The 16,116-nt window shown below is 44.6% G+C and overlaps 2 protein-coding genes and 1 non-coding gene across 7 annotated transcripts in view; 2 read left to right on the forward strand and 1 right to left on the reverse strand.

Moving 5' to 3' along the window:
- Positions 1-4,112, forward strand: part of ppp2r5d (protein phosphatase 2, regulatory subunit B', delta) — a 352,877-nt gene extending 348,765 nt beyond the window's left edge. For 4 of the 5 annotated variants that reach the window (XM_068028209.1, XM_068028214.1, XM_068028210.1 and 1 more), the window contains one exon: positions 357-4,112. In XM_068028209.1, coding sequence (XP_067884310.1) covers positions 357-494 — 138 coding nt within the window. In that variant the 3' untranslated portion in view covers positions 495-4,112. The remainder of the gene's footprint in view (positions 1-356) is intronic. The other variant, XM_068028221.1, reaches the window with a different exon arrangement.
- Positions 4,113-8,750: 4,638 nt separating this feature from the next.
- mea1 (male-enhanced antigen 1) overlaps positions 8,751-16,116 on the reverse strand; it is a 132,738-nt gene continuing 125,372 nt past the window's right edge. The window contains exon 3 of the mRNA XM_068028238.1: positions 8,751-13,784. Within this exon, the coding sequence (XP_067884339.1) occupies positions 13,618-13,784 (167 nt within the window). The 3' untranslated portion in view covers positions 8,751-13,617. The remainder of the gene's footprint in view (positions 13,785-16,116) is intronic.
- Positions 10,420-10,531, forward strand: LOC137368126 (U6 spliceosomal RNA). The gene has a single exon (XR_010974355.1). It is a non-coding gene; the product is annotated as a U6 spliceosomal RNA (small nuclear RNA).

The following is a 16,116-nucleotide window of genomic DNA, read 5'->3' on the forward strand; positions in this document are numbered from 1 at the left end:
ATCTATGTCAGGTTGCAGTTGATTGGTATCATCCTCACTGTTTGCTACTATTCCAAGTTTGGTATCATTGGCAAAGTTTGAATTTTTCCTCTGTATTCCAAAATCCAAGTCATTTTATATATTATATATTATATATTTTATATATTATATGTTCTTAAGCCAATTTATTCTCCAAGCTGACACTGACCCTCCTATTCCACAAGCTTCCTGTTGAAGTGATGATTATTTCTCAGCTTTCCCTGACTAACACTGAAATGTTGAATCACTTTGCTGGACTGACAGTCCCAGTAGAATGATGGAATACTCGGAAAGCCCTGCTCCTGTTTAATACTGACTGTAAACTCCTGTTTCTCCAGGTAAAGAAGGAGATGAAGAAAGAGAAGACTTTGTTACGCCGGAAGTCAGACCTGCCTCAGGATGTGTACACTATAAAGGCCCTCGAAGCACACAAGAGGCCGGAGGAGTACCTAAGTTCAAACCAGGAGGCCCTCTGACGGGCAGCATGTGCCCAGCCCTGGCCCTGGCCCTAGGATGTTAGCAGAGATGCTCTCTGTCAGTGTAAAGCATAGAATGAACTGTTGATCAGTGTTTATGTAAAGCTGCATTCATTCTTTTGTAACCTGCTTTTAAGTTTTCCCCCTTTGCTGTTGTTTCTCCCCCACCAAATCCTGTCCACCCTACTCCCAGTCTGTTCATTGGATTGGTTTAAGTTACATTATAGTGGAAAAAAATGCAGTGCGATAGCAAACCTAAAATATCCAGAGGCAGTGGGAAGGGGGAATGACCATGAGTGTCCTGAAATGATGTGGCTCGCACTGTGCCCTGTGGCTGCATCCAACCTATGGGCAGCCGTGGCTATCCACTCTAACGTTTTATTGTGGGTTCAGTAGCCAACTGTCTGAGAATTGAATGATTTTGTTTTGTGTAACCTGAAATCAGTGTAAAGGGCTGAAATGTAGATTTGCTGAGCTGGCATCGAGTGCCTGGCAATGGTCAGTGCTCTTTGTTTTCTGTTGCACTTCTCTCCAGTTTCTCCTTTTCTCTCTCAAAGGGTTTTTTTCCTGATGCAGTTGTATGATTCTACAGATATCTTCTATCTTCAGGTCCCTCTCCAAGTGCAAGATCACCCATTTAACAGTCAGGCTGTTCAACTACAGGATGCAATGCAGTCTGCTCCTGTCCACCATAGCACTTTCTGGGACAGCAAATGGGAGAAGTGGCTGATATTCCCCTTACTAACTCAGGTGAACTAAAGCCAATTGTTTCTGCCCAACCATAGCCTCAGCTGAGATCAACTAACACAGCAGAGATAGGATTGAAACTGGTTTCTACATCTCAACACTACACTAGTCAGTGCAGCTAGTCTGTGATCAACCTGTCTGAACAGGGTATGATTCCGTTTGTTGGGGTGACACTCGGAATAAAATTGGGTCTGTTGCCCTGTAATTTGTGGCTACCCTGCTGTTTATTTTTTTACCCTTTTTGTGCAATCAACAGCTATGTAACATTCAATGAATGATAGATATATGAATATAACATTTAAATATTTCAGTGTGTGGCAATGATCATCTTTGAAATGCAGCACCTGTATTTCCCTTCCTACAGTGCTTGTATTGAAGTGCTGTACAATCACGGTGCCAGACTGACCCGTACAGCAACACTTACTGAAAGTGAATCACCTTTCGTGGGGTTTTTTTTTAAAGTCATGTTTTAACAAGCAGTCATGATCATAAGGACTTTGCAGGTGTGAGCAGTCTCGCCAGCTTCTATTGACCTGGTGAATTGCCAGGTTCCTTTCCCACTAATGAAAATAAAGCACTTAGTATATGTGTTTTTTTTCCTCTTAACAGAATCTTGTTAAAGTATTGAATGGAGTGACAAAGACTGTTTCATTAAGTAACTTCATATTAACTTCAGGCTGAAGCAAAGGCTGAAGACATTCATTTGTTGCAGAGTCCCCAGGCACTGGTGAAGAATGCAGGTACAGAGACTGCCGTGCTATCACAGAGTGGGCAATTGCCCTCATCAAATCAAGGATCTGAGCTTCCACATATAATGGAAACAAAGGTCATTTGTACATGGTGTATAGAAATAGGATTTCCAGAGCTCATTGCTGTTTATACAGGTGGAGCTACTGAAATTGAACGGGAGTCCTGGGTTTGTGGTGGGCTGTCTCTAAATAGGCCCAATTTGCATCCAAGTCCCCCACACCACACTTCCCTCCTCCTGCCTTGGCACCAAGGTTCTGTTCACTTGCTTTCCTTGTGCACCATGAGCTGTGAGATTAGGCAGCCAGTGTCATAGAATGTTTCAATGTGGCGGGTGATAAAGCCTGGCTCGGGTAGAAAATTGAAACCCGACCACAGCTGACCCGGGCCCAAGTCCTTACATTTTTTTTCGCGCCCGACCCGACCCGGATATCGCAATAATTTTAATGATATCAAATATGTTATTGTGCTCTACCTTGTCCAAATAGTAATACTTGTGATCCTGTTCATCCGTTCCGGCAGCAGGTTATTCCTGCAGATGGCGTTGTGGAGAATCATGGGTGAGCCTGATCCTGTGACTTCCCGGAGGCAGCACTGTCCAGAATGCAGGACTCGAAATATAGAGCCGACCCGAACCCGACACATGTAGTTGGGTCTAGTCGGGTAGCCAGTTTAGCGGGAGCGTGGAGGGGAGTTGTGGGGTGGCAGATTTCAGGCAACAGTGAGAACCGTTTCTGGTTTCTTTCCAGTCCTTTCCATAGCCACTGAAATCAGCTGTTGTGCACTTTTTCATTCCTTTTCTGTAAGTCTGATAAGCCTACAGCACAAACCAGTGATGGTTTTACATTTACATCAGATATTTAAATTTACTGAAGGGCTCAATGTACCGCCAGGTGTGATACGGAATCCCTAACCAGGGTGCTCTTGGGTTCCATCACTGACTGTGAGTTAACTGTCCCAGCTAGGCAATCCAGACAGTATTCAGCATCCAAAAAAAGTGCTTATTAAATACTGCATCAAATCTACAAACAATATTGCTGTGCCAGATTTTCTCCATTTTAATCCCAATATCTATTGTATATATTGGATATAGGTATCTATACTGTGCCACAGCAGCAACCACTGAACATTAGTGGCTGCCTAGCTTCATTGGTAGCAATTTCTCAGTCAGAAGTTGTGCTTTCAAGGTTGCCTTGGCATAATCAAGGCTGATGTTTCACTGCAGTGCTGATGGTTCATTATGGGGATTGGGGCGGGGCTCGTTGCTGTGTGTGGTGGGAGGGAGGTGGTGGTGCCAGGGCAATAATGTGATGTAAACGCAGGACGACTGGTATTAAAGGGAAAAGCCACATAGATAGGAGACAGAAAGCATCAAGAGAGGGGAAATGGAAAGTTGTAGTGTGGTCTGAGGGATCTATGCTGGGGCCTCTGTTTACCATTTCTATAAAAATGATCTGAGAATAGCACAGGAAGTATGATATCCAAGAAGATACCTGATGCTAGATCAAGGGCCTGGCAAATTGTGGGCAAGAATGCAGGCAGACACAGGCTAGCAGAGTGGGCAGACAGGTGGCAAACACAGAAAAATGTGAAGTTTAAATCTGGATAAAGGTCATTGACCAAAAATACATCCTAAATGGTAAGACTGTTTCGAGGGGCAAAATTGGTATGAGGTGGTGCAGATATATAGAGGTCTTTAAAGCTGGGCAAAAAGAATTCTGAATTTTATATATGGGCTTTGAATGTAAAAGAAAGGAAATGATGCTGAATTTGTATAGGAGGTTGGTTAGGTCACGACAGGAGTATTATGTGCAGATCTGGGCATCCCATTATAGGAAAGATATTGGAGGCAAATGCTGCAAGCATTGGGGGTGTGATGTTGCTCCTCCCTCTTCTTCACGAGGACCATTAGGAAGTAGAGGCAATCCTAGCTGCCACAGCCCAGATGGAATAGCCTCTCAGCAGCCAGACCATTCTTGAAAAGCTGATTCCAGCCACTGCTTGGGTTTGTAGCCCTCTGGTTAGTGCACAAGACAGGTACTAACAGTAGCTGAATCGAGCCTAAGGAAACTGGAGTAGAAGTCATCCTGCAGCCTCATTGTGTAGCTTTACTGACCTGCAAGGGGTGGGGGTGGGGGTGGGGGGGGGGGAGGAGGGGGGGGGGTGGTGGGTGCGAGTGCAGTGAGATAGAGGTCATCCTGCAGCCTGATTCTGTTAACAGTTGAGAGTTTGCTTTTGATATGCCCTAAAATCTGCAGATAGTGGTATTTTAAACTTTATTATGTTAAGGTATTACATGGACAAATTGTTGGCAACTTGTCTATCAGGGTTTTGAAATCTTGAGTCAGGTGAGAGGTAAGGATCTAAGTCTAGTAAAAGCAAAAAGAACGATGGGCATACAGGTGTGCACTAGCTCTCTGAATCCTAATTGAGGATGTACAGTCAGTCGACTAACAACTGCATCCGAACTCACTGCTGTCCCCGGTGCACAGGTTGGTTAGGTAATTTTTGCACAGTCGTACATTAGTTGTACCAGCCTTTCCTTACAGTGTAATCATTCAGCAATCCTCTGTCAGGGCACTTGAGGTTTATGCTGCTGTTGTGCGGAAGAGGGGTTTGGAGATAAAAGCAATTAAATTTCTTTGGTCAGACATCAAATCATTTTATTTAAAAAGGAAATGACCACTCTCATCATTGAATGACCAATGCAAGAATTTGGGTTAACACGATAGTGTCTGAAATGTGACAGAAACCCTTCCCCAAATGCTGGTGCAGCTTGTGTTTTACAGTCACATGCTCCAGTTCTACCACCTTCCTGTTGGGAGCAGGGTACCCCTACCTGATACCCCGCAGTTTGTGCATTTGGCTCCTACCTCTGATTGCTAGTCAGTAATTGTTGGCATCTGACAGAACCCACTATACAGGAATTGTAAACAAAGCCCATTTTCACTGGTAATCTATTTGTTTGCTTTTCCTTCCCAGTTTCTTCCTGCCTGAATATGGAGGCATCTTGCTGGGGCCTGGTACTTTGGGTAGCAGTGACCCTCTGGTACTTCACCAGATGGGCATTTGAGCATGAGCCCAGACAAGCAGGTATCTGGCTGTGCTCACCTCACACCCTGCTCCAGATTCTCAGCACTGTCTCAGCTTCATCTTGTGGAGCTCATCAGAAAGACATCTGTAATGGCACCAACCTGTTCTTGTGAAGTTCCATTCTTTGAAATGTGCATCAAGCATTGACTGGGTGGTCTGAACCCCAAAGTTGAACTTCACTGGTCCCAGATAACCCTACAAGATCTTTTAACAAGCTTCACTCTGCTGGCCTTGCTCAAATCTGTACTGCTGAGAATGGCTGCCCTGAGCCCATGATCGTCTGCCCCTCTACAACAGACTAACGGGCAGTCTTCAGTACAAAATTGCCAGGTCTGGCATGGTCAAAGGATCTTAGAACCTTGTTGCAGGTTTATCCAGGATTGTAAAGTGGTTCAAACTAAACAGAACCACCGGAACAGTGTGTTTAAATCAGGATGTAAAGTGAACAGGAAATTTATTAATTGTGTGAATGAGCTGGTAACTATTGCTTTAAAAAGCTTCTAATTCTGCTGGTAAAGTGGAACCTGGTGAGGTGAGAGGTGCATGTAGTTAAAATAGGTTGGAATGTCACTGAGTAAAACCAACTCTTCACCCCCTTCCCCAAGGAAACTCCACAGTGAAGAACAGGTGGTAGGTGGGCATTAATCACCAGAATTACACCCCTGGAGGGAGGTAATCAAGTGGCAACTTTAAAAAAAAAGTAACAGAATGGTTTCGGAACCACCAAGAAACTGAACTTTTCAGTAGTTAATGATGTTTTTAATCTCCCACCATCCAGTCCTGCAGAGATGGCCCCAATGTCTTTTCTGTGGAAGTGCAGCTTTGAAACAGAAATGAATCTGGCCTGCAGTAAACCTGACCTTGCCATCTCTACCCTACCTCTATAAACTGGATTTCTGTACCACAAAGCAGTGTCTGCACATGAGTTTCAGGCACTGTTTTTTCAAACCTGTATCCATTTGGGAGTGAAGTAAATATTCCAGCCCCCTCTCACTTCATTCCAAAGTTCCTGGGGGAGGAACTGTTAGCCTTTGAATCCAGTCATGGAAAGGGACTAGACACAACTAGAAATAAAAACAAGAAAATGCTGGAAATACTCAGCAGGTCTGGCAGCATCTGTGGAGAAAGAAGCGGAGTTAATGCTTCAGGTCAGTGACCCTTCATCAGAACTGGCAGAAGCTAAAAATGTAACAGGTTTTAAGCAAGTAAAGTGGGGGTGGGGGCAAGAAATAACAAAAGCCTCTGCCAGTTCTGATGAAGGGTCACTGACCTGAAACGTTAATACTGCTTCTCTCTCCACAGATGCTGCCAGACCTGTTGAGTATTTCCAGCAGTTCTTGTTTTTATTTCAGATTTCCCGCATCTGCAGTATTTTGCTTTTGTTACAGCCATAACTAGAGATTGCTAGTCTTTCACTCCACCTTGATGTAATTTTGTGCTTGACTTGTCTAAATAGTGGAAAACTAAGCAATATATTATCAAGTATCAATGAATTCTCACTAGGATTGTAATTTTAAAACATTAAGATTCAGGCTTGTTCAGGGAGCTTGTGTTCAATGTTGCACATATCCATGTACTGTATACTGTTGTACCACTGAGGGTTGTAAAAGAGAAACCCCTCTTGCCTCATCCCAAATACAAACATAAAGCCTGTGGTAAATCAGCTTTTTTTTCCCCTCTCTATCTGCAATGTGTGACATTTGCTCATTGCAACTGCTTCTTAATCATTCCAGACTTGGGTTGGGTGGGCTGGGTCATTTTGGGTCCAATTACACAGCAGTATTTATGTTGATGGGGTTTGGTGGTTGAGTGCATTAGACCACGATACCTTCTGGCTTCAGGCCTTTAGGTATCTTTGTACCCACTTAGTTTCCAGTCAGATATTTAGTGCAGGAAAGGCTTGGAAGAATGCATTTTTGTTCTTAATGATGTAAGTATGTTGAAGTAAAATCAATCAGCATCCACGGTATTTTGCTTTTATTTAAGTATGTTGAAGGTCAGGGATATGAATCTCTCTTGTATTGCAGGAGTGACCCCTTGATGAGAAGTATGGAAGAGAATTCATTATGGAAGGGAGTGTGGAAGAGAGGTCATTAGGATCTTTTGTAGTTAACTTAAAATTGAACCCAATTTCCCTTCACCATTAGTTTCTGTTCTTGTATAATTCCAAGGTTTTTGCCTCCACCACTACCCAAGAATTTGCTCCAACTGTTGATCACTTTGTGAAGAACTCCTTTCACCAATCCTAAATTTGCCTTTCTGTTCAAGTTGAACCTATGTCCTGTTGTCCTCCTATGTTCAGTTTGGTAATTTTCTAGATATTTCTTTTCAATACAGTTTGCTATCTTCTATACCTCAGTAAGGTCAGGCACCTCATAGGAATTGTTCCAGATGTCTGATGTTCTGCCCAACGCATTCTGCAATTGAGGTGCTGCATCAAAACCATCTGGCCCTCCTAGTTTGATCACCAATGAAACGGCCACCATCCAGTTAGTGCTGTGCATTAAGAATAGCAGCAGGGTCATGACCTCCTCTGGGCAGTGATCCTCCTGGATCAGCTATCCTCAAATGTGGTCTCAAATTTGTCCTGAACTGAAGCTGGAGCTTCTCCCTGCACCAGACTAGTCTCAGCCTGGCTTCCTGGTGAGTTGATGGGCAGAGGGAAGCCTGGTTCCTTGATGAAGGCATTTACCTCATCAGCCTCCTCACATCTTAAAAGCCATTTCTAGACCAGTGTTGGCAGAAGCCAGTGAGCCATGCGCCTTGCTTTCTATATTGGGGCAGTGTGTATCACTGGAAAGGAAAACAAGGGTAGGGAAGCAAAGTAACACCATGTTAACTGAAACTCCTTCAGTTTAGTATCAATCATGAAATTGTGGGATATTAATGGCAGGCTTCTCAAAGGAACCAAAGCCTGGCTTAAAGCAGACTGATGAACTGGTGTTGTGGCACACTTGTTCTGCTTAAAGCAGTTAGCGTTTCAACTGATCTCTCCAAGCACATATACCACTTGCAGCTGAAGCAGAAATAGTGCCATTTAGTAAAAAAGTATGCAGGAGCTGCACCTGGGATCAAGACTGGTGTCAGCAATATTCAATCACCAAATGATTCTGGAATTCAATTGGTGAGAGTAGAGCAACAACCATCTCTTTGGACTGTGATAATGATTTTACTTCTGGGAAAGGGAGGTCTTTAACCATTGTCTGGAAAGTGCCAGTGAGGTCTGTCTGAACTATGGAGTAGATGCAAATGTAGCAGAGTCCATTTTGCAACCTGGGATCCTCCTGTGACAGAACAACCAGTATTGAACACCTGAAAGTTTAACTGTTGGACCACAAATATTCCTCGTCTTGGACTCAGTGAAAAGGGACAGTTCTGTGCAAATATCTTTTATAAGTAATAATTATCAATCATTGACAGCCGATCCAGTGAGTTTTATAAATGGAAACTTGGATCTGTTTTTCAATTGTAGAGTAATCATCCTCGAGACTATAGGCAAGGGGTTAAATATAAATGAGTAAAACAGTTCACAGGGTATCCCAAGGAGCTGCCGTGATATTCAATCCTGTTGCCTTTCTCAGCCTACAACAATTGGTGGTGGTGGGGGTGGGGGTGGAAAGACCTGAAAGTGAAATGTCTCTAATTTTCTGACTGACACTATTAAGCTGCTTACAGTTAATATTTGTACATATGTTGTACTTTATTTTAGGTAGAGTATTACATTGTATTGAAATGTCATTTTGTACAGATGTTCATGTATGTACAGAACAAAAATAAACAGTCTCAAAGAAAAGTGAATGTAGCCAGGATGCAGTGTGTTGAGGGGAAGGGAGAGGAGAGACACTGCAAACAGCCAGAAGCCTGAGTATAACCACAGTCGTGCTCTCACCATCCCTTATCCTCACAAGTCAACAGATGAGAAAGGGCGAGGAAAGTGAGGAAGGAGCTGGCAGCAGTTGAGGTGAAGGTGAGAAAGTGTGGGATAGGGGTTTACTCTGCTGCCAGCCATGGGGAAAGAAGGAAGTTTCCTCCCCAGTTTTTCTCTCACTAGCAGAGCAGGTGCTAAAATTGGCCTCTGCACTCTTGGGTTCATGGGGGATAAACTGGCACTGGTTCCTGTCCCCCTTAATCTCAAACTCAAAGAAATACAAGCCATGTTTATCGAACATGCCCTCCTCACCCAGGAAATCTTTATGCCTGTGGCAGAGGCGAATACCACAACTGTTTACAGTGTCAGACGAGAGAGAAAACTGTCACACCACATGCATGGTGGTGATAATTCACTATGTGAAACCTTTCTAAATATGGTTACAATGTTTGTTTTGTCTTTATAGAGCAGCTAAATACAGACAAGGGCGAGTTTGGCACAAACACCAAGGAATCACAACTTGTTAAAGGGGCTAGCATTACAACCATCCAGCATTATGATTGGAAGGGGGGGGGGGGGGGGGAAGAATACAAGGACACTGTCTCTTTAAACTCTGAATCTTTATCACCAGCATTCAAACCTCACAGTAGGACCAGAAACACTAGCTCCAGCAGTTGACTGAATGGGCCGTCTTGGTTGCAGGCAGTCAGGGGGTTGGTGGCAGCATTTATTGCTATCCTGACCCACAAACACTTTTTAATGATTTTTTTTTAGCTCAACAGTGAGGAACGTTAATGCTGGGGAACAGAACATTCCCCTCTTCAGAAACAATGTCCCCATCAAACACTCCCAGGACAGGTACAGCACAGGACTTAGACACAGAGTAAAGTTCCCTTTACACTGTCCCCATCAAACACTCCCAGGACAGGTACAGCACAGGGCTTAGACACAGAGTAAAGTTCCCTTTACACTGTCCCCATCAAACACTCCCAGGACAGGTACAGCAAAAAAAAAAAACGGGGTTGGATACAGAGTAAAGCTCCCTCGACACTGTCCCCATCAAACACTCCCAGGACAGGTACAGCACTGGGGTTAGATACAGAGTAAAGCTCCCTCTACACTGTCCCCCATCAAATGCTCCCAGGACAGGTACAGCACGGGGTTAGATACAGAGTAAAGCTCCCTCTACACTGTCCCCATCAAATGCTCCCAGGACAGGTACAGCACGGGGTTAGATACAGAGTAAAGCTCCCTCTACACAAAAAAAAACAGGGCTTAGACACAGAGTAAAGTTCCCTTTACACTGTCCCCATCAAACACTCCCAGGACAGGTACAGCACAGGGCTTAGACACAGAGTAAAGTTCCCTTTACACTGTCCCCATCAAACACTCCCAGGACAGGTACAGCACGGGGTTAGATACAGAGTAAAGCTCCCTCTACACTGTCCCCATCAAACACTCCCAGGACAGGTACAGCACAGGGTTCGGCAGCACATACACTAAAATTGGAACGATACAGAGAAGATTAGCATGGCCCCTGCGCAAGGATGACACGCAAATTCGTGAAGCGAAAAAAAAAACGGGATTAGATACAGAGTAAAGCTCCCTCTGGAAAGGGAGCAATGTGTCGTGAGAACAGGAACTGACTTGGCTGTGATGCCCCTGAGTTTGACTAGCATATCAATACTCATGAAAAAACCAAGATAAAACTGTCACTCAGTGAGCAGAGAGGACTGCATGGTGTGTGTGTGGCTAAGTATCATACCATGCAGTACAGATAGCCATTGGATAACCCTGCACTTGAAGATAAAGAAAACAGGGGTTAGATATAGAGTAAAGCTCCCTCTACACTGTCCCCATCAAACACTCCCAGGACAGGTACAGCACGGGGGTTAGATATAGAGTAAAGCTCCCTCTACACTGTCCCCATTAATGTACCCAAGAGTGATTAACATTGTACCCGTCATCTTGTGATATCTCTGGGCATGATTGCTAGTTGGGGATGGTTTGGTGTATTAAAAAAAAAAGGGGTTAGACACACAGTAAAGCTCCCTCTACACTGTCCCCATCAAACACTCCCAGGGCAGCTACAGCACGTATTTCAAAGTTTTACTACAATTCTACAGGGCACTGGTGAAACCACACCTGGAGTACTGGGTACAGTTTGGTCTCCTTACCTAAGGAAGGACTCCATGATTGTCTGCCCCTCTTCCGCGGTTACGTTCGCACCCGGGTATCCCTGGAGAAGGAGCATGCGGTGTCCGCCGGTACGCTTGAGGCCTTCCGCGACCGGTGGGCACCGCAGGGACTGGAGTGCATCATTGACTCCGAGAATGGCATTTTAATTTGAGTTTTTTGATTATTTATCTGGTGTTAATAAAGTTATTTTAAAAATGTAAATATGTATATAAAGGGGGCCTGAGGAATAAAGGCCCCCTCGACATGAAAAATATAAAAGGGGCCTGGGGTATAAAGGCCACCTTAAAAAAAAAAGGAAGGACAGAAGTTCAAAAAAAATAATTTTTTAAATGGGGTTAGATACAGAGTAAAGCTCCCTCTACACTGTCCCCAAACACTCCCAGGACAGGTACAGCACGGGGGTTAGATACAGAGAAAAGCTCCCTCTACACTGGCCCATCAAACACTCCCAGGACAGGTACAGCACGGGGTTAGATACAGAGAAAAGCTCCCTCTACACTGGCCCATCAAACACTCCCAGGACAGGTACAGCACGGGGGTTCGATACAGAGTAAAGCTCCCTCTACACTGTCCCCATCAAACACTTCCAGGACAGGTACAACACGGGGTTAGATACAGAGAAAAGCTCCCTCTACACTGGCCCATCAAACACTCCCAGGACAGGTACAGCACGGGGTTAGATACAGAGAAAAGCTCCCTCTACACTGGCCCATCAAACACTCCCAGGACAGGTACAGCACGGGGGTTCGATACAGAGTAAAGCTCCCTCTACACTGTCCTATTGCAGATTCCTCCTACCAGCCAGCTAAACGAAGGTCAGTTTCTGATTCGCAGTGAGGAATAAAAAAAAAAAAACGGGGAGTTAGATACAGAGTAAAGCTCCCTCTACACTGTCCCCATCAAACACTCCCAGGACAGGTACAATACGGGGGTTAGATACAGAGTAAAGCTCCCTCTACACTGGTCCATCAAACACTTCCAGGAGAGGTACAGCACGGGGTTAGATACAGAGTAAAGCTCCCTCTACACTGGCCCATCAAACACTTCCAGGAGAGGTACAGCACGGGGGTTAGATACAGAGTAAAGTTCCCTCTACACTGTCCCCATCAAACACTTCCAGGACAGGTACAGCACGGGGTTAGATACAGAGTAAAGCTCCCTCTACACTGTCCCCATCAAACACTTCCAGGACAGGTACAGCACGGGGTTAGATACAGAGTAAAGCTCCCTCTACACTGTCCCCATCAAACACTCCCAGGACAGGTACAACACAGGGTTAGATACAGAGTAAAGCTCCCTTTACACTGTCCCCATCAAACACTCCCAGGACAGGTACAACACGGGGTTAGATACAGAGAAAAGCTCCCTCTACACTGGCCCATCAAACACTCCCAGGACAGGTACAACACGGGGTTAGATACAGAGAAAAGCTCCCTCTACACTGGCCCATCAAACACTTCCAGGACAGGTACAACACGGGGTTAGATACAGAGTAAAGCTCCCTCTACACTGGCCCATCAAACACTCCCAGGAGAGGTGCAGTACGGGGGTTAGCTGCTGCCTAATTGGAGGTGCTGAGTAGTTAACGAGGTTCAGAAACAAAAAAGAAAAAAAAATGGGTTAGATACAGAGTAAAGTTCCCTCTGTACTGTACCATCAAACATTCCCAGGACAGGTACAGCATGGGGTTAGATAAAGACTTAAGCTCCCTCTGCACTGTCCCATCAGACACTCCCAAGACACGGGAATATGGTGATAGTTTTGTGCTACAGGTTAACTGGGATTAGTTTATTGCCACATTCAGAATTTAAATCACAGTCCTGCTGGGCTTGCCCTGTGAATGCTGCCATTTTAGAGCCAGGAAACAAGGTCACGGAATATGCTGGAAACAGTGCCTACATTGCTCGATTTAAAGAAGCTGTGTTAAATCCAATGCACTTTCCAATTCATCACCACTTGTAACTTTTTCATCATTATCATAGGGCAGGGAGAAGGTGAAGTGAAGTCATCTTCTGCAGTATGATCATAGCTGGATGTGTGTTCACTGGGTACCTTCCGGTGATGGATAGACAGTATCCCCCACACTGTAACGCACGAATCCAGGCCTGACACAATGGTCTGGGGGTCTGGGTTCCTGTTTACATCTTCCAGTACAATGAGTTCTCAACTCAGCCACAGATCTGGGGCTGGGGCCAAGTAATTAGAGAGAGAGTGAGCAGGCCACTTGTAGGGCATTTTGACCAGATGCCCTCTGATCAGAGAACAAACAGGCTGGTGGAATGGGAAAGTGATCAAATGACAAATGAACCATCTGAACACGTCAGGCCTGGGCTCAACAACAAACACAAAGAGCTCCTGTAAACAGCAGTGCCCCTGCAGAGTGGGGACCATTTCCAGGCATCTGTGGTTTGTTGCAGTTACTACAGTGCGGGTTTCTCAACGTGGAGGCTCCGCAGAATGGAGCTCTGGTCATTCCTGCCCTGCCTTTGTCGCTGCCACTGTTGACTGCCTGGTTTCTATTGTTTGTCGAACAACAGACTGCCACTGCTCATCGGAGATTTCTCGAGCCCAGGACGGGACCACTAGACTGGGGATCTTGATTGCAGCCATGGTCCTCTTCACCAACTCCACATGTTCTGCAAGAGAAAAACAAAACAAGGATTGGAGGTGAAATTGGTACGGCATTGGAAAAATTTACATGGCTTCGGGCCTTCCTCCAGCGGTTGGCCTTTGACTCCCGCAGTACATTTGCTGTTGCAGATGTGAGATAGATGGAGAGGACAAAGAAACCCTCATCCACACTTTCATCACTTGCAGATTTAGCAAATCCATCACAATCCTGCTTGGCCTCCCAACTGTCACCCTCTCTGAACTGAGTTCATCCAAAAAACTGCTACCCATGTCCTAACTAGCACCAAGTCCTGTTCATCCATCACTCGTGCTTGCTGACCTACATTGGCTCCCGGCCTGCAAACGCCTTGATTTAAACATTCTCATCCATGTTTCTAAATCCCTCCAGTACCTTACCCCTCCCTATCTCTGTAATCGCTACCAGCCCCACAACCCTCCGAGATATCTGCACTCCTCCAATTCTGACCTCTTGAGCATCCCTGATTGTAATTACTCCAGCAGTGGCAGCGATGCTGATCTGTCTAGGCCCTGTTACGACCGAGGTGGGAGATGTGCACTGTTTATTCTAGTCCCACTTTTCCACAGGCCACAACATATATTTAAATTTTACCATTTACCTAAGCAGTCAATCATATACTCTATTTTTCCCCAGAATAAAGCACACCGACCAGATTTCTTTAACAAACAACAAACTTATCCGTTAATTAGAAACCAATACTTAACCAATAATAAAGTAAAACATTCACACCAATTGCAATATTAAAGCCCCTTATTTACCCTAGCCTTCACACACATCCACAGGTTAACCTGGAAAAAAATACTTAGGGAGAGCTTGTATAAATTTAAACAGCTTTCCGCTAAGTCCTAGGCTGGACTCATTCTTCCTCACCAGAATCTTCACTGGCGTCAAGACCACTCTTTTGTCTTCGTTCCATCTTTTTGAATTTGAATTCCTTTCCTTCTCTTTCTCTTGCCCTTTCCTTAAACTCAAGCTTTTTCATTGCCAATTCTTTTTCCTGTTCAAGCTGAAGTTTTTCCATTTCGATTGTTTTTTTTCTTTTTCCTGTTGGTGCTCCAGTTACTTCATCTGTAACTGAATTGTAGCTAATTCAACTGCACTACCCTCTGGTTTGCTTTCTTCTTCATCCAATTCCAAATGTTGTGCTATTACTTCCATTATATCTGATTTCTTAGCTCCTAGTTTTAATTCTAACCCCACTTGTGCTGCCAATGCTATTAGCTTAACTTTAGTTAAGTTACGCAAGTCACTCAGTGATGCATCCTCCTTCCCCAGAAAAGTATCAGCAACTGGTAAAGACATTCCAGTGGTGTAGACTTTATTACACAAGAAACCTGGTTCTTTCACTTTTCTTTTTCAATTATTATTACCCTCACTTACAAGTGAATGTCGTTGGCGTCGAGTTTATCCTGACGAGCCCCCAATTATATGTTACGACCGAGACGGGAGGAGTGCACTGTTTATTCTAGTCCCACTTCTCCACAGGTCACTTACCAAAGCAATCATATACTCTTATTTTCCCCAGAATAAAGCACACCAACCAGGTTTCTTTAATAAACAAACTTATCTAAACCAAGTCTTAACCAATAATAAAGTAAAACAAACCACATACACACATACCGTTTAACTGGGCGAAACCACATACATACAGGTTAACCAGGACAGAAAAAGGGATTTTTGTTTACAAAGAAATAGAAGGAATATAAAAAAACACTTAGGCCGAAAAGAGGGTATGGAAAGATGTCCTTTGTTTCGGTTTGGTGTCCCAAAGGCACGTCGATGGCTGTCACTGGGATTTTCCTAGAACAGTGCTTTTCGGTGATGTTAAAGATCAGTTTGTCATAGAGTTATACAGCACAGAAACAGGCCCTTTGGCCCATCATGTCTGTGCCGCCCATCAAGCACCTAACTATTCTAATCCCATTTTCCAGCACTTGGCCCGTAGCCTTGTATGCTATGGTGTTTCCAAATGCTCATCTAAATACTTCTTAAAATGTTGTGATGGTTCCTGCCTCTACCACCCCTTCAGGCAGTGTGTTCCAGATTCCAACCACCCTCTGGGTGAAAAGTTTTCTCCTCAAATCCCCTCAAAACCTCCTGCACCTTACCTTAAATCTATGACCCCTGGTTATTGACCCCACCCCCCACTGAGGGAAAAAGTTTCTTCCTATCTAACCTATCAATGCCCCTCATAATTTTGTATACCTCAATCATGTCCCCCCTCAGCCTTCTCTGCTCTAAGGAAAACAACCCTAGCCGATCCAGTCTCTCTTCATAGCTGAAATGCTCCAGCCCAGGCAACATCCTGGTGAATCTCC

This window comes from Heterodontus francisci, chromosome 3 (genome assembly GCF_036365525.1).
Source record: "Heterodontus francisci isolate sHetFra1 chromosome 3, sHetFra1.hap1, whole genome shotgun sequence".
NCBI classification, from domain to species: Eukaryota; Metazoa; Chordata; class Chondrichthyes; order Heterodontiformes; family Heterodontidae; genus Heterodontus; species Heterodontus francisci.